General features: G+C 46.0%; 2 protein-coding genes across 6 annotated transcripts; both read right to left on the bottom strand.

The window, feature by feature from the left end:
- Positions 1-515: 515 nt before the first annotated feature.
- Positions 516-9,908, bottom strand: pisd (phosphatidylserine decarboxylase). Of its 3 annotated transcripts, XM_078956432.1 has the most exons (10): positions 9,760-9,898; positions 8,955-8,995; positions 8,748-8,884; positions 4,105-4,249; positions 3,735-3,869; positions 3,556-3,657; positions 2,233-2,356; positions 1,584-1,727; positions 1,351-1,511; positions 516-978 (listed from the first exon to the last, which is right to left on the bottom strand). In XM_078956432.1, the coding sequence occupies exons 3-10, from the start codon at positions 8,783-8,785 to the stop codon at positions 733-735; spliced, it is 1,095 nt and encodes a 364-aa protein (XP_078812558.1). In that variant the 5' UTR covers positions 8,786-8,884; positions 8,955-8,995; positions 9,760-9,898; the 3' UTR covers positions 516-732. The 3 variants fall into 3 exon arrangements, with proteins under 3 accessions (XP_078812558.1, XP_004084615.1, XP_011491147.1); XM_004084567.5 differs by lacking the exon at positions 4,105-4,249 and having other exon boundaries at positions 9,760-9,908; XM_011492845.4 differs by lacking the exons at positions 8,748-8,884; positions 8,955-8,995; positions 9,760-9,898 and adding an exon at positions 5,312-5,500.
- A 5,273-nt stretch (positions 9,909-15,181) lies between these two features.
- Positions 15,182-22,671, bottom strand: wu:fi75a02 (uncharacterized). 3 transcript variants are annotated; one of them, XM_023960693.2, is made up of 11 exons: positions 22,539-22,671; positions 20,604-20,717; positions 20,328-20,537; positions 18,756-19,158; positions 18,337-18,627; positions 18,204-18,227; positions 17,931-18,090; positions 17,774-17,862; positions 17,480-17,551; positions 17,128-17,258; positions 15,182-15,638 (listed from the first exon to the last, which is right to left on the bottom strand). In XM_023960693.2, the coding sequence occupies exons 2-11, from the start codon at positions 20,707-20,709 to the stop codon at positions 15,478-15,480; spliced, it is 1,647 nt and encodes a 548-aa protein (XP_023816461.1). In that variant the 5' UTR covers positions 20,710-20,717; positions 22,539-22,671; the 3' UTR covers positions 15,182-15,477. The 3 variants fall into 3 exon arrangements, with proteins under 3 accessions (XP_023816461.1, XP_023816460.1, XP_078812549.1); XM_023960692.2 differs by having other exon boundaries at positions 22,446-22,587; XM_078956423.1 differs by lacking the exon at positions 15,182-15,638 and adding an exon at positions 16,624-16,796 and having other exon boundaries at positions 22,446-22,587.
- Positions 22,672-23,200: the final 529 nt, after the last annotated feature.

The following is a 23,200-nucleotide window of genomic DNA, read 5'->3' as shown; positions in this document are numbered from 1 at the left end:
CTGTTTACATGGTAGAGACGTGAATGAAGAACCAAAACCAGATGACAGAATAATCTGGAGTTATAAACTGCCTGGCATTAATACCAGGTGGAACAGAACCAGGCCAGATTATAATGAGGACTGACATCCCGGCCAGCAGAACTGGAACCAAAGTTCTGATGATGCGGCTTCATTTAGAGGGCCGCTCACACCTGTCCTCTCCTGTTACCAAGCTGGGGGCAGACTCAGATTTCCTGTAACACTCGACTGGACTGGGTCACTCCTGTGAGGGTTCTGACAGAACTATGGTTAGACTGAACCCAAACCAGAGAGAAAAGATCAATTCGGCTCCAAAAACAGTAGAAACCAGCTGCTGCAGCAAAACTTGCAGCACAGGCCAGGCTTACCCAGGCGAACCCTTCTTGTAATCTGACCACATGTGTTTAATGAAGTGGGACAGAGAAACCTCCTGGGACAAAACATTTCATTATTATTTCATTCCTTTGTAGAAAAGAACAGGAGGAATGAAAGTATCCTTAAAAGAGAAACAAAGTTCGATTTTAATCAGCTCTCCACTCAACAGGTGAACAATAAAGCTTCAAACATTCAAAGTGTTTTTTTCCTGAAGGTGGAGCGACCGATACAGAACAGAGGTTTGGCAAATCCTCTTATGAGGCATGAAGCATTCTGGGAGTCTGAGTCTTTGTCACATCATGGCCTTCTTGTGCCTCTGAAGCGTGGAGCCTTCAGTCCTCAGTGGGCGCCGAGGCCTTCGCCCACTCTGATTCGCTGTCCTGGCTGCAGCTTGAACACAAAGTCTTTGGGAGCCTCAAACAGCAGGACGATGGTGGATCCCAAGTTAAATTCTCCAATGGCTTCACCTTTTTGTAAGGCCACACCTCCTTCACTTGTCCTCTGCAAGACCTGGTTGCCCGTGGCAACATAGCTGCGGTCATAGAAGGAGCCTTTCCTGTAGCGGGGAGCGTTGGTCTGCAGCTCCTGCCGACAAATGGGGACATTACAACAACTTCCTGTTCTTCCATGACAAACATGATCTTTGTCCTTAAGACCCTTCTGTGGTTCACTTGGAGGCTCTGCTGCTACACGGCTGCAGGCAGTCATACATGGTGTGCAGCAGGTAAGAGGTTGGAGGTTTCCTGTGTGTTCAGGTGTGTTCTTGTGGGTGGGGTTCCATTTTTACATTATTGTGCTTTATTTTAAATATACTAATAATTTAAGTGAACAGAACTTTGTGCTGCCTATTGTATGAAAAGTGTTATATAAATAAAGATGAATTGATTGATGTACATGCCTGTCTGTGCACTCACACGTGTACTTGTGTGTACCAGTCAAGTTTTGACGTGAGCTCACCTGGTCAAAATACAGTCTGATGGAACCCACATTTGTGGCACCAACTGCCGTCAGTGAGAAGAAACCGTGCTGCCATTGGCCGCTCAACACCACACGCTCATTCAGGCAGAACAGTTCTTTGACCCAGCGAGCCACACCCGGGTTCACAGACATCAACGAGCCTGATACAGACAGACGGAAGTGAAGACGGGCGACAGGCGGGGGCAGACGGGCACTCACAGCACCACACCCACCTGGGAAGTGCCGCCGGAGCTCCACCTTCCAGTCAGCAGGGGAATGGAAGCAGTGATAGTCCCCAGGAGCCAGGTAAACCACCACGTGGAAAAGGTCACTGTCAGGAGACGACAGCAGGACGTCCCGAAAAGATGAGGATGAATCTGAGGTCAAGCAGAAAGAAAGTGTTTAGTTAAGCCAGCATACAAGATCCTCCCACCATACATGGTCTGTTTCTGCAGCAAGTTTCCTTCTTTAAGGAGGTGAGACGGGAGCCTTAAGTGAGACAGGGGTGTCAGGAGACGCAGGGGAGGCGGAAACCAAAGGCGAGCCAGGAGCCGCAGGTTAGATGGAAACCGCAGGTGAGACTGGAACCACAGGGGAGACGGGCAAATTACCTGGAGGGTTCACAGCTGATTACTTCGTCCCAAAAACAGATCTATCTAGCCGTAGTATCCCTAAAAAGAACCAGTGGGAGCATAGACCACAATAGCATACAGCGCCAAGCCACGCCCACAGGAAGATCGTACAAGCAGGGGTTCACATCGGAAGTAGAGCAATACATTAAAGAAAGCGGCTGTGAATGTCTTCATCATCTAACACATTCAGTTTCTCCAGACCTTTTCTAGTCCAGCTAACCTTTACCAGAGGACAGGGGCGTGGCCTTACCCAGTTGTTCCATGGACTGTGGACCCAGGAAGTGCTCCAGACTATAGGTGACACCTTTAACTTGTTCCACTTCAGAGTTCTTCACACGACCAAAATGGAGAATCTTTCCATCAGCTGGAGATGTCTGGAACCAAATGAATGGGAAACGTGTCAAAAGCCACGTTTAAGTCCCGAACTCTGAATTCCATCACCAAAATCCCACAGATCAGGGAAGATTCTGCATCATCTTTTAGTTTCATTGCTTTTTTTCTTCAAAAGATAAACATTTTATTTACAGAAAACAGGCTTAAACAGAAGCTGTTAAAAAAACGTTAAAGTCTGATTATCGTATCTCTTTCAATAGTGGGCGGTCTCTAATAGACGCCGATCTCCAATAAACATCGGGTCTAACAGGTCCTCTTTACTTTAGACGCAGGTCACTAATAGTGGCCAGGCTCCTTACTCGGGAGCCCTCAGTCCAGCCGCCAAGTGTTGGGAGTTTACCCTGGTGGAGGAGAGGGTCATGTCCCTCCAACCTTCGGGTGGGGGACGGGTCTCTGATTGTGGTTTCAGCCTACAGACCAACCGACAGTGTGGAGTGCCCGGCCTTGTTGGTGTCTCTCAATGGGTTACTAGAAAGTGCCCCAACGGGGGACTACATAGTCCTCAAGGAGGACTTCAATGCCCACGTGGGCAATGACAGTGGCACCTTGAGGGGACTGATTGGTAGGAATGGCCTCCTTGGTCTGAATCAGAGCAGGGTTTTGTTGTTGATCTTCTGTACTCATCCAAGCTTGTCTATAACAAACACCATGTTCACAAGGGTATCAACCAATAAACGTGGTATCAGGACGCCCCAGGCGGGAGATCAATTATCGACTTTGTAGTCGTTTCAGACAACCTTTGGCCGTACATCTTGTACATTCGGGTAAAGAGAGGAGCAGAGCTGTCCACCGATCACTACCTGCTGGTGAGTTAAATGGCTGGCGAGGAAGGAGGCCGGAAAGACTTGGGAAGACCCAAACGCTCTGTGAGGGTCTGCAGGGAACGTCTGACTGGTTTAATTTTCCTAAAGCGAAAAGCCAAAAGGTATAAATCTCCTCAAGTACTCTGGAACTCTGAAGGTTCCTCACACTGCCCTAAAAGCTCACATCCTAGAACTAACAGGATCCAAAAAGTATTTGCGTTCTGGTTCCAAATCTGAGATTTGGAGAAGCAGAATAGAAGAATAGTTTATGACATCATTGACTGTTTGGGGTTTCAAGTACCGTATGCGTTTCATGTCCCTTATGTGTTTCATAATAACAGCACGGAGTGCTGTGTGTGTAGAAGGGCGGAGCTTACCAGGTGGGAGGCCGCACATACAGGGCGGACAGCAGGTTTGAGGCGCCGCCGGAAAAATTCTCCTAGATTTCTATAATGATGCAAGTCTTCAACCGCTGCTTCCTGTTGGACAAACACAGGAACAGTCAACTAGGTGAAAAAACAGGTGAGGAGAACGCCAGCTGGTTCCAAGCCCAGACCTGCATATTGACTCCAAACGTCCAGATGTACAGAGAGTAGATGGGTTTCCTGAGCCATGTGGGTAGATTCATCTCGTTTAGACGACCCCAGGCTCGGGAGAGGAAACGAGTTGGAAAGGAGCGGTACAACGCCACCTGCAGGAGTAAAAGACAAAGAAAAAAAATGTCCATCAGCCTGGTCCAGCTGGACCTTTGTGAAGACGATTGTTTCAATTCCTGAAAAACTAAACATTCTGTTTTCAGTTATGAATTCTGCTTTGCAAGGAACCAGGAAAGACGAGCGAGAAGCTGAACAGAGTGAAAGACGACTACATCCCTGCCACCAAACTACCCTCCCTCAGTGGCCCCGCCAAAACACAGCTGTTCTTACCCGATTGGCCAGTGGACGCAGAGTATTGAACGATAAGATGAAACCAAGGAAGGCAATTGGTCGGCGGCGCCAAGGGGCGGGGCGACAGACCCCATTACTGAGCTTGCTCAGACGGTGACGAAGAGCCAAATGAGGCACCTGAAGCCTGATATTGTTTTTGCCCAGAATGAGAGTGAAGAAGAAGAGGAGCAGATAGGAAGAGGGGTGAGTTAAACTGGTAGAAACTTCCAGAACTAATAAATACAAACACTTGAACCGAGATGCGAGGAAGAGGAGGAGACAACAAGCCAAGGAGAGGCAATTGGAAGGTGGCAGCAGGAGAACCACAGGCAGGTAAAGACCAGAACCTAATGGAGCTTCAAAGCAGAAGGTGGCCGAGGACAGACAGGAGTCAGCAGATCGATGAGGAAGATGTGACGACTTAAGTATTCACGATTATCAGATATTCGTGAAGGAAACTGATTTTATTTAGACACATGATGGAAAGAAGAAAAGTGGATCTTCTGTGTGTTTAGGAGAAGCAGAGGAGGAGGAGGCAGAGATGAAGATGCTGAGGTTCTCTGTGGGATCAGGATGGATCAGGACTGGATCCATCAGAGGATCAGATCATGGATGTTCTGGAGATCCATGCAGGGAACCAGATGGAGAAGTTTGAGAGGAGGAACAGAGGAGGACCAGTGATAAAGATAATTGCGAAAGGATGTTGAGGTTGGAGCTACCAGGAAAGAGTTCTAGAGGAATGACTGGAACATCCAGACCTTCCTTCATGTCATCTTAAACACACACCCAGATTGGGGGAGGGGGAGGTCAGATTAGGGGGGTTTAACAGGTCCTCAACTAAACAACTAGGTTAGCAGGTTATCAGGGGATTAGAGACAAATAGGTGGAGCAAGATGCTACGACAGCAACTTTTATCGAGACAAACATGTTGGTTTCTTTAAACTTTTGGGGACACAAAATTGACACAATTATAGCCCCGACAGTTGACCTGGTTTCAACTCTAAAGCGTCAGACCTGAGTTTCAAGATCAAGTTGGTCTGTTTTGGTTCAAATAATAACTGGGTTCCCTGGAGCCGAAGTTCCATGAATGAGTAGAAGACCATCAACCAGAACAGGAGTTCTCCTTCCTCCTGATGTTCTCTTGTCTGCTAAAGATACCTCCCCCCAACATGAAAATTCAACAGCCCTCCCGCTGTCACTCTCCCACCTGAAAGGTGCTGTGGTTCTCGTCTTAACTGCTCTTCCTCCCACTCCACTGCTTTCTCCATCGCAGGTGTGATGGCGTCGCCTCACCTGCCGCAGCAGGTCACGATCCTGACCGACACCGCTGCGGCGCTTAAAGCAAAACCTCACCATCAAAGAGTTTGGTCACAAAGGAGCAGACGGATCATTCAGGAGTGCAGATAAGACAGACAGGGATCAGAGGCCTTAATGCCCAGAGCTCCCCCCTCTGGAAATGGGAGTGTCTCGGCCAGCTGACCAAACAGAGCTCACTGTTTGGTCACACGCTTGAAGTCAGGAAGAGCCCATCATCAGAACCCAAATCCTCCAAAGAAAAGATGCAGCAGGTTTGTTCTGTTCTGGAAACTCCAGACATGAAGTTCATGAGACATGATCAAGAAAGGTTCTGGTCACCAGAATACATTTCCATGGGAGAAGACGCAAAGGCAAAGCCAAAGTCCCAACAGGTTGTTACACACATGACATTTTCACCAGTTTGGAGGTGTTCAGTGTCCATGTCAGGTTCTTGGAGATGTACGTGCCAAGAAACCTGACAGAGTCGGTCTAGTCCACCTCCTCACCTCTGATGTGGAGAGGGGGTTGAGTTGTTCTCCTGGTCCTCCTGAAGTCTATAATGACCTCCTTGGTTTTGGTGGGATTGAGGACCAGATCGTTGGCTGAACACCACTCCTCCAAGTGTTGGATCTCCTGCCTGTACCAGGTCTCATTATTGTCTGTAGTGTCATCAGCAAATTTCACTATAGTTTTGGAAGAGTGCATGGGAGCACAGTCCTGAGTGAAGAGTGTGAAGAGGGCTGGACTGAGCACACAGCCCCGTGGTGTCCCTGTGCTCAGGATTATGGAGTCAGATGTCAGGCTCCCCATCCTGACATTCTGAGGCCTGTTGGTCAGGAAGTCCATAATCCATGAACAGAGCGTGGTTGAGAGTCCGAGATTGGAGAGTTTGTGTATCAGTTTATGGGGAATCACAGTGTCGAATGCGCTGCTGAAGTCAACAAAAAGCGTCCTGACGTAGGTGTTTGGCTGCTCCAGGTGGGTCAGGGCTGTGTGGAGTGTGGTGGAAATGGCGTCCTCTGCAGATCTATTTTCCCGGTAAGCAAACTGATGTCTGTCAAAGTATGCGGGGATGTTATCTTTGATATGTTCTAAGACGATCCTCTCAAAACATTTCATTATAACCAGGGTGAGGGCAACTGAACGGTAGTCATTTAGTGTTGTGACACCAGGTTTATTGGGCACAGGAACAATGGTTGTGGATTTGAGGCAGGTGGGGACTGTGGACAGCTGTAAGGAGAGGTTGAAAATATCTGAACACGCCAGCCAGGTGGTCAGCGCAGGACTTCAATAGACCCCATCCGGTCCAGCTGTTTTTGCAGCGTTGATCCTTTTCAGAGTGGATCTCACCTGGTGTTGCTCAATCATGAGTGATGGCTCCCCCTCAGGCTGTATCCAACCAGCAGGCTGGGGTCTTCCCTGCTGCTTGTCAAAGCGAGCAAAGAAGAGGTTCAGTGTGTCTGGGAGATCCCTGTCCTTACTGACCTGTGGGGTAGTTCTGTTGTAGCCAGTCAGAGTCCTGATTCCTCTCCACGTGCTGCGAGGGTCGTTGTTCCTAAAGTGTCCCTCTATCCGTTGTCTGTAGTCGTTTTTGCCTTCCTTAATTCCTTTTGTCAGATTCCTCCAGGCTGTGCTGTATTCTAGTTGGTTTCCTGACCTGTAGGCGGTGTTCCTGGCCTTTAGCAGTGCCCGAACGGTTCCATTAAACCAGGGCTTCTGGTTGGGGAATGTTCTGATGTTTTTTTTGGGTACCGTTTCCTCTGCACAGAACTTGATGTAATCCAGTACAGCAGCTGTGTAGCCTTCCAGGTCAGATCCCTCAGCAAACACATCCCAGTCCATGACTTCAAAACAGTGTTTCAGCGATCACTCCACACCTGTACAGTGTTTATGGTGGGTCTGCTTCTGCACCCCACTGGTCTGTAAGATGGGGTCATTAGCAAAGAGATGTGGTCTGATAGACCTAGGTGGGGGGCTGCTGCAGCTTTGTAGGCTCCCTTGATGTTTGTGTAAATTTGGTCCAGAATATTGTCGTCTCTTGTGGGGAAGTCTATATATTTGTGCAACTTTGGCAGTGCTGTTTTAAGATGTACATGATTAAAATCTCCTGCCACAATCACTACTCCCTCTGGATGGGCATTTAGCTTGCTGCTCACAAGGACGTGCAGCTCCTCTAGCGCTAGCTTAGCGTTAGCCTGTGGTGGGATGTAAACAGCAATGATCTGGACGATTGAAAACTACCTCGGCAAGTAAAGTGGTCTGCATTTCACTGCCAGATATTCCAGGTCTGGTGAGCAGTAAGTCCCGTTTATATCCACAGCTGTGCACCAGTTGTTGTTTAAGTAAACACACACGCCTCCGCCTTTCTTCTAACCGGAGCAGGCCGTCCTGTCGCCTCGGTAAACAGTGCAGCCAGCAATCCCGGCAGCCTCAGGGATGTTGTTGTCCAGCCAAGTCTGACACACACATATGCAGGTCTTGTCGGAGAATATCCTCAGTCTTATTTCGTCGATCATATTGCCGAGTGACCGGCAGTTGGCAGGAACAGGAACGGGGGCGCTGGTCGATGCGGGTTAGCTCTTAGCCTAGCCCGCAGGCCGCTTCTCTTGCCTCGTTTCTGCCATCGTTGTCTGAGCCGCCTGCGGCGTCTCGGGGGAGGGAGAGGGAAGGTTGCCGAGGAGCCCTCTGGAAGCTTGATCTCTGGAGGAATGTCATCAGGCAAAGCAAGCAGCGAGTCTTTGTACATCAAATATTTTTTCCCCAAGCAAAGTAGTTCATCTCTACTGTAGTCAATGTGAGCATCCACAGAAATGACACAAAACAAAAAGACGAACAAACGGACAAACACGATCAAAAATCCACAAAAAGATGAAGAGTGCCAAGCCACTGCGTGTGCACGCACCGCCATCTTAAGAATTCTTAAGAACATTCTAGCTCACTGTATGGTCACATGACTTTGCCAAATTCAAAGTCTTTCTACACATTGGACAGGAATGATCCATTTTAATGACATCACATGTGTGTGTTGTCCGCTGATGCACTTTGTCGTTTTTACCTTACAGTAAAAAAGAAATAAACCTACTGTACTTCAATCCAGATAGTATTTTTCAAGATCGACCTTCAATTTTATTTAAAATGTATGGCATTGATCGATTCGATTAACAACTTGCCTGGTTGGATCGTAGGACTAAAAATCAATCCATTGATTGATCGTTACACCTCTAGAACTCAAACACGTGGCTTAGCAGATGTTTGGCTGACTCACATCCGGCCTCATCTTCTTCAGAACTAAACTGGATGTCAGAGATGATCCATTAGGTTTATTCAGGTATGTGGTCACAACATACCTGTGTGGGTGTGGCCAAATGGGGTGACGTTTCCTCATCCTGTTGAAACTTCTTCTTGTAGTGCTGGTAGCCAAGATAACCACCCCCAGTCCCTAACAGGAGAGCAAAGGGCCGGGGGCGGGGAATGAGGCCCCGCCCTGCAAGCACAGATCTGGTTAGCGTAAACACGAATGACGACAACAAAACAACCTCGTCACTGGTGCTCACCTGTGCTCAGGCTGCGCTGCCAGCAGGTCCGACACACAACTCTGAAGCACAAGTAGGTCAGAGGTCAGACATCACAACACTGAGCCGGACGGACATTTGTTCCACCGTTTCTACAGAACAGGTTCCTGGTTCTGTTCGAGTTCCGACCTGAACAATCTAGCAATCTAGATAGATAGTCTGGTGTTATTGTGACGGTGAAGACAGAGAGGGGGGACCAACCAAAAACACCTCAATAGGATGAATAAGGGGCCGTTGGGAGGGGGGTCTGATTCACCAACTCCTTAATTGGAGCCGAGCTGCTGCCGTCCTGCAGACGCATGGTTGTGGAAAATTCGTGACGGATTCTCTGCTTCTTCACAGAGTTCATCATCACCTTGTGAAGACAGGCGGAGCATTTATCAAACACTCATGAGTGGGAGGAGCTTGTTCCATGGCCTCTTTCTGGAGACAACCAGTCTGATTGGAAAAATGACAGCAGTATCTGAGGTTCAGCCAATCAGAGAGCAGCAAGCATCTGCTGATGGATAAAGTTCATCGATGGGTCCAAATCTAGCGTGTGCGTGAATGGCCCATCTACGTGCACGGGTTTCAATGACAACGTAACGGAGAACGTCTTTCTTTGTCTGTGGAGACACATAAACTCGCGTGTTCGATCCCTTAAGTAGGTAAACTTCAGCTGTCACTGACGTCATTCTCATAAACAAAGACCAACGTGAGCGCGCGGACACGAACAGAAAACGTGTTAACAACAAGCGTGAGTCTGCGTGTACACGCACGAGGCGCAGACATGTAGGTGAGCTCCTACCTGCCGCCGCTAATGAGCCTCCGGAGCGCCGCCGCCATGCTGTCTGCGGATATGATGTAAGCACGCATCTGCCCACGTGATCCGGACGTTTCCTGCAGACTGAGCAGATGCAGCCGCGTGACAGCGTTTTACACAGACCCATCAGCTGATGCTGACGATAGAAAATGTGTACGCATGCGCACAGGCGCTCACGCGTCCATAGTCCCCGCCCCGAGAGTGAAGTCCAGGCTATAATTGGTTTGTGACAAAAACGAACTCGTTAATCAATCACTGGATGATAAAGGAGAAGGGTCCACATTTCATAAGATCACTGAAGAATTCGAGCAGCTTATTTGATCAATTCCACAAAGTTTACATTTCTTTCCACAAAACATCAAGTTTGGAGATTTCACCAAATTCCAAATATGCTTTCAACTGAAGGGAACTCGCCTGGTGAGAAAAGTACAAACAGGCTCATCAGAACTCCTGTTCGGATGTCTGTCAGCACAGATGGCCTAACATGAGAAAAAGTCAGTGGAATACAGTCATAAATACATTATTAACAATAAACTCAAAGAATTTGTTCAAAAACATATACAAAAATATTAGCCAGTAAAAAATGTGTCACATTTCTGCTGATGAATGTATAAAGTTATATTATTATGATATCAGCAAAATATTATCTACACGAAAGAAAACCATTGGGGTAACCCTTGTTCTATCCTAGGCACTAACATTGGGAGTTGGGTCATCTAGACCCACTAGACAGTGCTCTGAACCTTTTTTCTTCACTGGTGTCCATGGATTACATGAAATCTTTCCACCTTTATCCACCTTTGTCATGGTAGGGGGAACACCTCAATGGAAGGGGGGGGGGGGGGGGGGGGGGTCATAGGATAGCACAAGGGTTACATCAGGAAGTCACTGTATCTTTATACATTTTCTTAAATATTTGGATATTTGAACATTGTTTGAGATCATTACTTAATCCGTTCCAAAGTTTAGTGGCACACACTGACACAGTGTGTAGCACTAGTTGCATACTAAGATTTGTTTACTGTTTTTGTTTAATCAGTTTATATAGAGGCATAAAAATGCTTAACGAGGGGTTGAGGGATTCAGACGTAGCACTACTGAAGGCCCAGGTGTGTAATGCACGGTCAGCCACTGAAAAAATGAAAGTCCCGCCCCGTCGCATTTGACATGCAAATGTTGGCCAATCAGATCAACCAGAAAGGTTACCACCCCAGAGTGACAAACACACCCCTGAACATTCCTTGCAAAACCAGTGGGCGCACAGAAGCGCCGCTCAGTTAGGATTGCAACCGTGCAGTTGTTAAATGCGGGGTCGCTCGCTTAGCATTGCGCTTGCACAGTTGTAAGGTTCGCTCACTCAATTCCTGAATAAACTTGCTCAGTTGTCTTTGCGCTCGTTCAAATAATGGCAGCCATTAAACGCCAAATGTGTTGACCACAGTAAAAAGTTCCCTATGATTGTCTGTAGAATATATTTGTGTAATCAACAAACAATATGACTTTTAAAAGTTTTGAAACAATACAATACATATGATTTATGTAAATATGGAATAGCACCGGGCCCAGAATTGATCCTTGTGGGACACCACAACTTATCTCTTTGGCTTCTGATGTAAATTCATCAATCTTGACAAATTGTTTTCTTCCTGTTGATTAGCTTTTGAACCAAGTTAGTGCTAGTCCTCTTGTCCCATACACTTCCTGTTTGTCAAGTAGGATGTCATGATCGAGAGTCAGATGGTTTATAACCCTTGTGCTATCCTAGGCACTTTAACATTGGGAGTTGGGTCATCTAGACCCACTAGACATTTTTGTCTACTGGCCAAGGTTAAACCTCTCCTCTCTCGTTATGACTTTGAGATTTTAATCCATGCTTTTATTTCAATTTGTTTGGACTACTGTAATGCTCTCTATGTTGGGCTTTCCCAGGAATTACTTGCTCGATTTTAGTTAGTCCAAAATGCTGCTGCCCGTCGTCTAACTGGTGCACGGAAACAAGAACATATTACTCCCATTTTAGCATCTCTTCATTGGCTCCCAGTTCACTTTTAAAATTCTCTTATTTGTTTTTAAATGTCTCCATGGACTCGCTCCAAAATATCTGTCTGACCTGATTCAGGTGTACACTCCCCCCCCCCGCTCCCTTAGGTCAACACAGCTGGTTGTCTGGAAGACCAGGAGAAAACTGAGAGGTGACCGAGCCTTCTCAGTCTTCGGATCATAAATCTGGAATGAATTGCCCCTGTACCTCAGATGGATAGACTCACTCGGTGTTTTAAAATCTGCTCTTAAAGCATATTATTTCACTTTGGCTTTTAATTGAGTTGGAATCCAGACCTTTTTCCTGTGTTTTATGCTTTATATTGCGCATGTGCTTTTATTAATTTTTGTTTTGTTCAGCACTTTGGTGAACCTTGTTCTGTTTAAACTGCTTTATAAATAAAGTTGAGTTGAGTTGACTAGACAGTGCTCTGAACCTTTTTTCTTCAATGATTTGTGATCTTCACTGGTGTCCATGGATTACATGAAATCTTTCCACCTTTATCCACCTTTGTCATGGTGGGGGGACAGGTCAATGTAAGGGGGGGGGGTGTCATCTAAGAAAGCACACGGGTTAAGTCAATGAAAATTCCAGCTGCATATTTCTTTGTATTTTTATTTATTCCTTTATTTAACAAGGACAGTGCACAATAATTAGAAAATATACATGCACAATGAACAATCATTTAAAATAGATGAAAACATTCACACAGTGAGAAACATAAACACAAATATAAAAGACACAAAGGTGACAGATCGGACAGGGAGGGGTAGTCATTAAAATAGTTCAATGTAGACATGTTTGTTGTGACATGAACCAAGTTCTTTAGGTGCTTTTTAAACAGAGTTTATGTGCTGAGGTCTCTAATAACGTGAGGAACAGAATTCCACTCTTGTGCTGCTGTTACGGAAAAGGCGCTCTGGCTGAAGGCACTTCTCCACAGAGGAACTATCCAGTCTTGATGAACCGTTCCTTGTGTTACTCTTTGGGAGAATGATCTTATTTTTACAAACTGACTGAGTGGAGGGGATGACAGACCATTGATGATTTTTTTTTAATGATTTTCCTTTTGTCTAGAAGTTTTGTGATTTGATCCACAGCATCAATGAGGTGGATATGTTTTCTCTAAAACCATATTGGTTTTCATTTATATTGTTATGATTATCAAAAACTGTAACTAATTTATCATTGAATGTTTTTTTATCATTTTTGAGAGAAAGGAGAGAAACAAGTCTATAGTTTGTGAATTGGCGTTTGTCTCCACTATTAAAGATAGGTTTGATATTCAATTCGGTGATAATAATGTTGTTGGGTCTGGAGTTCTGCTCCTGGTCATCCATTCATTTTTCGATGATCTCAATCCTGTTGACAGTCTGATCGTTCAGAGACCGAACCTGTCTCACCTCCTCTAGCACGTTTAGGATGTGTCCATGAAGGATCGTCATCTAACTTCCTCCAGCACGAAATCGAGCAACTGCTTGATATCCTGAGATTCCTCAGCTACTGGCTTTTTTTTTTTTTTTGGGGGGGGGGGCATGACCAGGAATTGCTTTTCGCAATATTTACGCTTTTCCGCAGTAAATAGAGTTGCGAAGTCCAGCTGCTCCATGCCTCCGAGGCGTCTTCCCCAGTAATTAATTAGAAAATTAGGATTATAATGTATTATTTAAAAACGTATATATAAAGGCTACAATAAAATATTTTATTTTAATATTACATATTAGGACCACAGAAAAAGAAATAGCATATACATAAAGGCTTGCAATGAGTTGGAAGAGGTTGGTCATACTGAACACATAATTCAGGAAATATTGTTGTCTAAATGTCGCCTCTACCGCTGTACTTTACAAGCTTTACATATTCTGTTTACATATTCACAAAGTACTTATTGATAAGGATTCCAGCTGTAAATATTGATCCACCAGGCCGGAAACATTACCGTGACAGTCGCACAAGCATAAACCATGGACAAACACAAAAGGGTAGCAAACCATTTTATCTGGTCCTGCCTCTTTTCCCATATTTGGAACTCCGAGTTGGGCGGATCCTATGAGCTGACCATTTAGGCTTCAAGTAGTTCTTTGTCCTGTTATGTTTAATTCTTTCTGCACCATGAGTGAGAGGGAGGAAGAAGATGATAAGTTTATATAGCAGCCCTACTGTGTAGTGGTGTAATGTTAGAGTTGGAGAAATGACAAATGTCGACGCGCGTCATGTTGCGAATCCGTTTTGATTCATTCATTTTATTATAAAAATGAGAATATCTGCAGCTCAAACTTAACCCTATGAGAGTTCAAAAAGTACAATAAATTAAGATGGAAAAACAATTAATTTAATTGGAGTAAAATGACATTTAGTTAGATACATATGTAAATTTGAGTTGTTTAAACAATTATTGAGTTTTGTAGACGTAAGAAATTAGGTTGAATAAATTTAACTCAATTACTTGTTACCGATTGAATTAATTAATTTAAGTTGGATAAGTTATATATATATATGCGTCACAATGAAAATAGCAATGACATAGAAACTCGTGCGTTTACTTTGTCTGTTTACTCTTTTGCTGATGATGCAGCCGTGTTACTTTATTGATGGACGTATAATCTTCATACGCTAACTCATATCCGGTCTGTTGGAACCGACATACCCAGAGTAAGCAAGTTCAGGCAGATTTCAGCCAGAGTTCAGGGTTAAAGTCAGGGGAGTTTAAACATGACTTCTGGAATACCCCCCAGGTCCAACTTCAAAACAAATGCTTGAAGTTCTTTTCACGTTCCACCATCCATTTTAGAAGAACATAAACACTCACCTGAGCACAGGTGTTAGCTCACCTTTGCACTTATAGTTTGCATGACTGAATGACTGAAATATTTCACACTAGTTGGTTTTGAGGCATAAGTATGCGTGTGAACACTATCTGTTTTGTGTACATGTTGACATGTGGACATTTTTTGCAGCTAGCAGGTGTGTTGATAACATTGGAGTGTGTGTGTGAACAGGCCCCGCCCTTTTGTACTACATTTGAACCTTACCGTAATGATAAACAACCAGTAAACCTGTCTGCTCTATGCTGCTTCATGGTCTTATCCCCCCTCCCACTGTCACCCCCCCCCCCCCTCTCTCTTCTTCCCCTCTTTCCTTTTCTGTCCGGTCCAACACCAAAGATTTTCAAACATGGTTGAAATGAATAAAGTTTGGCCTCAATTACAAAAGGGGTTTATTCAGACATACCTCTGGTTTGTCTGAAGATTAATAACCCCTCTTGTTAAAGTAAAATATGTCCAACACAAGAGGCCCTCAGCTCTCATCTGTCTGCCCAGCTGTTGGACAGGACAAGTTAAAAAAAACAACAACAAATGCTTGAAGTTCAGAGTCAAAGAAACTTTATTAGTTCAAAAATATTCTCTGTACATTAAAAACCACTGACCCCCCCGGGCAGATGAGAGCAGATCAAACAGGAGGGGAGGGGCCTCTGATAAGGTCCATGAACAGGTGACTTCCTGTGGACTGGATGTCTCCTGATTTAGATTCCAGACGATTTTGTAAACCAAAGCAGGGAGCTCAAATGCACAGCATGCCGTTTCCATGGCAACCACACCAGCAGCTGTGCGCGGTCTCAGTCAGCTGAAGGGGAGGGGTTTCACAGTAAGAGCTCCATGACATCACTCGTCCAGGTCCTGCCGGGTCAGGAAGTCTTCGAGCGCGCTCAGTCGTTCCACCAGCATCACGTCCAGGTCGCTGTCGTCATGGATGCTGAGGCCGTGGATGTTGCGTCGAGCGGCTGCCCGTTTTCTGGGCGCTGTGGCAACGAGAAGCCCCGCCCCTGAGTAGACACAGTAAAAGGTGCAGTTTCAGTCTGGGTTCTGTAAAGATCTCAACCAGCATGACGCACTAACAGTTTTTACTGAAGAACTTCTGCTCAGCAGAAGGTGATGAAGACTAAACCAAACCCAACCTCCAGACACAAAAGCTTCTCTATAACCACAAGAACACGGCAGTCTAACGTTCTCAGGGAAGAACGGTTCTCCCCCGAAAGAGGAACTTGGGATGGATTTTATAAAAATCCCTGTTTGATGGATGACGGGGATGAAGTTCTGCGAATAAACCTTTAAAACGGAACCACGTCTGTAAGGAACATGCATTGGTGGGAGGAGCAGTACAGATGTGGTTTCCAGGCGGGAACATGTGAGGAGGACGTGAGATCTGTCAGATGTTTCATCAGAGAATGAATGAAGCAGCAGATGTTCAGAGACGGATCCTTCATCCTAGAGCTCACATCCTGATTTCTCCAGATCTTCCCAGAAAAGCTGCTTCCTAACTAATGTGACTCTAAAGCAGAAGATTCATTTCCCACAAAGAAATGATCTACAAACAAATGTTTACATCATTTAGCCTAAAGAGAAATTTTAGTTTCAGTTGAAAAGTTTGATCACATTTCTAAATGATGGACAATTCCAGATGAATGAATCCATGGTTCACAAGTGGAGGAAGCTGGAAAACAAACTCTGACAGTCAAGAAGACGCAGCTGAGTTTCTGCGGAAACCAGGCGACTAAAGTGATGGATGAACGATCAGCTTGGAGAAGCTTCTCAGTCACTGTTCCACAGAGGGCAGTAACACTGACAGAGGAAGCTTTTGCTTTCGTTTTATGAAACGCCGTCATCTTTCCATCCGGTGAGGATTACGGTGCTGCAGCCACTTCCAGCGGATTACAATGAAAAGCTGTTCATCTTCCGCTCATACTGCAGTAGAAAGATCGCAGACAAAACCTCCAGCCACATCACCAACATGGAGCAACAGGAGCAGCGCGGTAGGATACGCACAACGGGGCGCGGCTTTTATTGTTGTGGGACGCAGCGAGTCACGCCACAGTTTCACAATGACGGAAGGGAATCTGACGTTTGATAGAAATTCAGCCCAGCTGTTCATTTCAGATGCAGAAGATGAGGACTTTGATGGATTTTTGGATGCTGATTGATGACTGAAAAATGAAAAGAAACCACAACAACTCAGTTTTGCTTCTGCTGCCTTTTTTAAACACACACTAGCATGCATGTTTTACCGGTGTGTGTTAACGCCTTAAAACCCGGTGTGCCTTTTGTATGTGTCAAATACAGAAATATCCCCCCTATCTTAGACCGCACCCTGTAACCCAATGCCCCTATGGTCGTGAAAATACGGTACCATAATCATGCTCATAAATATTTCTACAGCTCACATTATTTCATTTTTTTGTGAGATGATCCAAAAACAGAGACCCTAAAAACAGGACGATGGAGGAAAAACTCACAGGACTACATTTCCCAGCATACCTGGGGGTTTCTTCCTCTTTCTGGGCTGAGTGACATCAGGGAAGAGGAGGAGTCTGCGTCTCTTCTGTTGACCAATCAGCAGCAGAGCTCCATCTTTCTCCCGGGGCTCCTCAAAGATAGTCTCTAGACTTCTGTGAAAAAGAGCAAAGCATGCTGGGATATGTGCTGGACAGTATATAACATCCGTGGCAGGTGTGGACCTCCGGTCCTGGAGGGGCTGTTCTGGTTTTTCTAGCCCTTTCCTTGTTCTGACTCCTAACTTTCTTTTTGATGGCACCTGTTCGCTCCCCCACAGTCAAAACTGAAAACTCAAAACTGAACTTGTCGACGGGAAGTGGGGGCGGCTGCGTACCTGTTAGTGGGCGGGGCCCTGTAGTTCTTATTGGTATAGATCTCCTCTACGCTGAACTCTTTCTTCTTTAACCTGAAAGACAAACATCCCATCATCCATGTGCAGCGGCACCACCCAAGGGGGCGGAGTCAGTCCAATCAATGAAAATAAGGTCGTTTCGGGGGGGCGTGACGATGACAGAAGCGGTTCTACGTTCTGGTTTGAAGTGATGTGGTTTTCACCAGGAACGGGCTGAATGTTCTGTCATGGTCACTCACAGCCCATCTGGACCCTCCTCCTGAAAATGCTGCACACCTTTTGACCTTCGGGAGGCCCATCGGCGTAAGCTCCGCCTCTCGTGGGGACGACCTTCGGATTCGGATCTGAGAAACTCGTTTACTGAACTGTGGTGAACAGACAAGCCTGTGAGGTGGGAAGGAGGGCGGCTGCAGGAAAACACAAACCTCCTCACCTCCGCCTTTGTGGACAGGAAGTAGGAACCGCCTGTTGATTGGTCAGACAGTGAACTCAAAACCCCATTGGCTGAACCAACAGGAGGGGGGAGGGCTTTCTGCCCGAGCTGAAGGAAGTTTTGAGCGGCATCACGTTTTTGATGAAGCTGAGCGACCACGCTGAAAAATCATCGTTTGAATTTCAGTCATTCATCGGCATTAAATGTGATTATACAATGCACTCAATAACACAACTCACACACACACACATGTTCACACACACACACAGTTACCTTGCAGACGTCTTCAGGGCGTAGCTGCGGACGAAATGTCAATCAGTGTATAATGAAGATGAACTTTAGGGTTCAGAAGGTCATAGGTCAGATTATTGTAGTGGGGGCGGGGCTTGGTACAGCATCCACTTACCAGTGATCACTGCTCAAACTGGGTGGGGCCGTCCAGTCCTTCAAAGGCCACAGAGAACCCCAGCTAGCTCCGCCCCTCAACCTATACAATACTGTTTCTATGGCAACTGATGACAGGTGAAGTATGGGGGGGGAGTTAAAGTAGGAGGTGGGGGTGCACCTGACCTCACTTAGCAACGAGGACGCGTGGGGGACGCCGTTGGAGGAACACCAACCAAAGGCCACCGGCTGGTTTCCATTCCGCCCGTTGGGAAGTGACTGCAGGACGTGCAAGGCATCATGGGAGGAGAACCTGCAGCAAACAGAGGAAAGCATGAAAATCCTGTGTCCCCTTCATTAGTTCACCTGCTGCTTCCTCACTGCATCCAGATGGTCATGTGACCCCCGTCTCACCTGGTTTACCTGTCTCCGCCCCCTCACCTGTAGCCATTCTTCTTTAGGACCATCCAGGGCTGTGATTGGCTGACCCCTCCTGGATTCACGCTGAACTTGTGTGCTGTAAACCCGCCTCGTCCCAAGGAGTCTGTTATTTGACTGATACACCTCCCTGCCTCCTCCTCCTCTTCCTCCTTTGCTGAGCTGTTTTCTTCTACATCTCTTGAGAGAAAAATGTCCTGGTGGCTAATTTTTCTCCTCTTCGCCCTGTTGACCTTCTCCTTGGCGCTCCTCCTCTTACTCTTCTGCTCTGGGTTTTTTGCAGAAGACCGCGCCTCCTCGCTGCTGACTGAAGAAAGCGATGTCAAGGAGGAGAAGTCAGACTGGGCAAAAGAGGATGGTGTGTCTGAGGTAAAGAGGGTGGAGCTAGAGGCAAAGGCAGGTGAGCCTGCAGACGGAGACACAAACGGATGACATCACACATTTGATAGTGACATCATCGCTGAGAACCAAACCACAAAGAAGACATTTTTCAGACTTTTAGGGCTGCAGGCCGCAGTACGCTAAACAATATATAACAATAACAATATACTCTGTCCTGGGCTGCACACTTGAGTCCATGGAGGAGGTGGCGGACAGGAGGATGTTAGCTAAGCTGACATCCATCATGGATAACCCCTCCCACCCCCTGCACCAAACTGTAGAGGCGCTGACCAGCTCCTTCAGCACAAGACTGTTGCACCCTCAGTGTAAGAAGGAGCGCTACCGCAGGTCATTCCTCCCCACAGCCATCAGACTGTACAACACCGTGTTACAGTGACACTCCACGGTCCCAGGGGTGTTTTTCTGTTTAGTCATTGATTCATTTACTTTTGTTGTAGTTGTTGTTTTTCAATTTTAAATTGTTTTTTGTTCCTGAACAGTTGTTTGTTTTTGTTCTTGGTGTGAACTTCATTAGTTATTTCTGTATTTTGAAAAAATTTGTAATGTTTTTTTTTACAGTTTACATGTTTTGCAGACCGCATGTTTTTTTACACTTTTGCAGCTGTATTTATTTAATATTTATTTCTTTATTTAATAAGAATCTCATTTTTGATAATAATTTTTCATAATAATTTTAGTAATATTTTTAATTATCTAATATAAATGTAATTTGTGATGTCCTTTATTGATGTTATATTATATAGATTATTTCTGAATGTCGTGTTGCTGCCACAGATAAATGAAATTTCCCCATTGTGGGATTAATAAAGTCATCTATCTATCTATCTATCTATCTATCTATCTATCTATCTATCTATCTATCTATCTATCTATCTATCTATCTATCTATCTATCTATCTATCTATCTATCAAAACTGATAATGACATCAGACTACACTACCCAGAATGCCCAAACAATCCATCCTAGTTTACCAAAGTTCCTCTAAAACGAATTTTTAACGCCATGATCCGCAAAAACCAGATCAGTACATAGAACCAGAATTCCTTCATTAGACGCTGTTGATGTATGAGATTAAAGGTCTGGAGATCAGAACCCTACGGAACCCGATCCCATCAGATCCCATCAAAGCAGTGTCTGGGGATCGGGTTCCATAAAGTTCTGAACCAGCTCACCTGAGTGATGGGTTCCTCTGTTCGGGGTCCTCCTCCTTGTGCTCCCGCTCCTCCTCTCCAGTAATTCCAGCCGATGGCCGACAGACGCCAAAGCTCCTCGCAGGAGCCGACGCACCTCCAGCCGATGAACCGCCAGCAGACGAGTAAGGAGGGAGGAGCAGGAGCATGGAGGCGCCGGGGGAGGTGGAGAAAGAGGAGGCGAGCAGACTCCTGAAGAGGAGACACACACTAATGACTGTGCATACGTCAAGCACAAGCAGCTCCATCCAAACACACCTGCATGGGTCTCCTTCATGTCCGTCAGAAACAGAACCGGAGGTGGAGACGTTAGGCCACGCCCCCTAACAGATGGCTTGATTGGCGTAACTGGTCGGGAGAGCATCACCAAGACTTGTAGAAAGAGAGAGAGAGAAGTCACCTTCTGAGCACAGGAGTTTTGACTCCACACACATGAACCAGAGTGAGGATGAGGTGATGGAGGTGACCTTCATCTCAGGGTCTGTCAATCAAATAATTGATCCTAGCATGATGAGGGCAGTCTGTCTCAGTGCTGGTCACCTTTGCTCAAAGCCCTTGGGGCGTCGCCACAGCCAATCAGCTTCCACTGAGCTGCTCAGGTGCTTTGGCAGAGATTGTAATGCCGGATGCCCTTCCTGGCCCGAGCCTGTGTTGTATTTGGGCTGGGATGGGCACAGGGGGGCCCAGACTTAGGGCCCTTGTTGCTACATTCTGTTAAAACCGTTTTATCCCTCATAACTGAGCGCTAAGAACAGGTGAAGTAACCGCGGGGTGGAGCGTGTCTCCTGTCGAGTGCGTTTGTTTATCTCACCAAAGGGAGAGCTTATTCACATCACTACGTTTACGCAAACGTTTCCTCGCCATGTGGCGAATAACCCTCAAACTGCTATTCACCAAAAAGGAGAAAATGCTTGCAACTGGGGAGTGTTCATTTGGACCCTTCAAAATAAAAGTCTAATGCGCTGGACTCACTCTACTATGGAGAAAAAGTTCTATTGCCATGAATTTAATGATGGTTTTATCGCCCGGCCCTAGCTGCAACAAAAGGCGGGATGCAGACACAGTCTGACCCTCTGCTCAAATCGCAGCAGCATCGCACACTTGATTGACAAGCAGAACGGCCAATCAAACATCCTCTGATGCATACGGCATGGTATGTTGTTATTCTTACGGTCTGGATCGCTTTTTTTCACAAAAAGTGGACTATTTGTTACGTGGAGTGGCCTATTGTCATGGTAACATGCTCAGCCGGCACAGACCTCAGTCAGCGGCAAAGGAAGGCGACATCTATGCTGGAGGTCACCACGGTTAAATCAAACATCCGTTCAGAGAGGAAGTTCTCCTCTTCCCGCTTGTTTTGATGAAGACAGTTTGTTTTAAAGAGGCCAGTGCAATGAGACAGAATATTTAACACATGTGACCTACTTTTCAGGTGTGCGGTCATCACTTTTTAATGCACACCCAGCAGCCAATCAGAGTTGGTATAAATGCAGAGAATATAAATATAGAAATATAGAAACTTGTCTCTACAGTAGCTCGTCTGCTAAAACAATGTGGACCCCTGATGTAGAGCCTGTTCATCTTGATCTGTGATGCATCATCTGTCCAGATTATTAAACATTTCTTTCTGCAGAAAGTCTTTTCCTGTGTTTTTGTGCAAAAAGTAATTCTACTAAAGTATCGATCGGATCGATACCCCACCCTGGTGTCCAGGAGGAGGCGCTGTGGTCCGGAGCTTTGCTTCCTCTGATGTTGGACCTTCATGGAGGTTCTGAAGGTTCTGACTGCCTGGACACTAACATCCTAACCCAAAACTGCAAAGCCCCCCCCCGGTTCCTCAGGCCGCCTTGTCCTTCCTGCTGCTGATTATTTTAAGATTTATAATTTATTTATTAATGATTAATTACCTTACAGGTAATTCAACCTGCTCTCGCGAGACTATCCAAAAGCAAATTATATCAAACCTCTCCTGATCAGATTCTAGGGGGCGGGGCTGTGCGTGTTTTTGCGGGTTTTGGCAGGTTTTAGTAACGGCTAGCGTCTGTTAGCTAGCCCTTTGGTGAACCGGGACAGCCCGGCTCGGTTCCCGCCTCGCCTTACCTTCTTCGAGCCTGCAGGTCTACCGGTCTCCGTTAACGCGTCCTGCGAATCATCTGAAACGGTTCTGGTGTGGAACAAATCGGATCGACCTACTTTTTTTAACTGGAACGGTGGCTGTTTTCACAACGGACCGGTGTCAGGATCCCGGAAGTCCCACGAGTGGAACTTCCGCCGAGCACATCAAAATAAAAGTCTACAGGGACCTTTTTCATTAGGAGATCGCAGCACATAAACATAAAATGATATCTGTCTTCTTCTCCTTCAGGGTCTCCACAGCCAATCAGCTTCCTCCGTCTGTCTCCTGCATCCTGTACCAGCAGCTACCCTCATGTCTTCATCTCTGGATCCAGAATCCTCCTCTCTGGTCTTCCTCTACACTCAGCATCCTTCAGTCTCTCCTCTGGACATCTCATCCCAACCATCTCAGACTGACTGGATCTCCAGAACCAGAACATGTTCTGTCCCTCTGATGTCCTCATTCCTGATCCATCCTGAACCTCAGCATCTTCATCTCTGCTTCCTGTCTTCCTCAGTGTCTCTAGGAAACAACATGGATGCTCTCTCCACACTTATCTCCACCTTTCCTTTCATTTCAGCTCAAACTCTTTTCTGACACTTTTCTCCATCCATTCCAACCTTCCTTCTTCTTCACTTCTTTTCCACTCTCTCTGTTCCTCTGGACTGCTGATCCTTCAGATCCTCCTTTCTTGATCTCTTCTCACTTTAACCTCACTCTTCCTCTCATCACACACGGC

Source organism: Oryzias latipes, chromosome 12 (genome assembly GCF_053564925.1).
Source record: "Oryzias latipes strain Hd-rR chromosome 12, Olatipes_Hd-rR_3.1".
NCBI classification, from domain to species: Eukaryota; Metazoa; Chordata; class Actinopteri; order Beloniformes; family Adrianichthyidae; genus Oryzias; species Oryzias latipes.
Note: the sequence above shows the minus strand (reverse complement) of the source record. Positions and strands in the feature narration are given on the sequence as shown.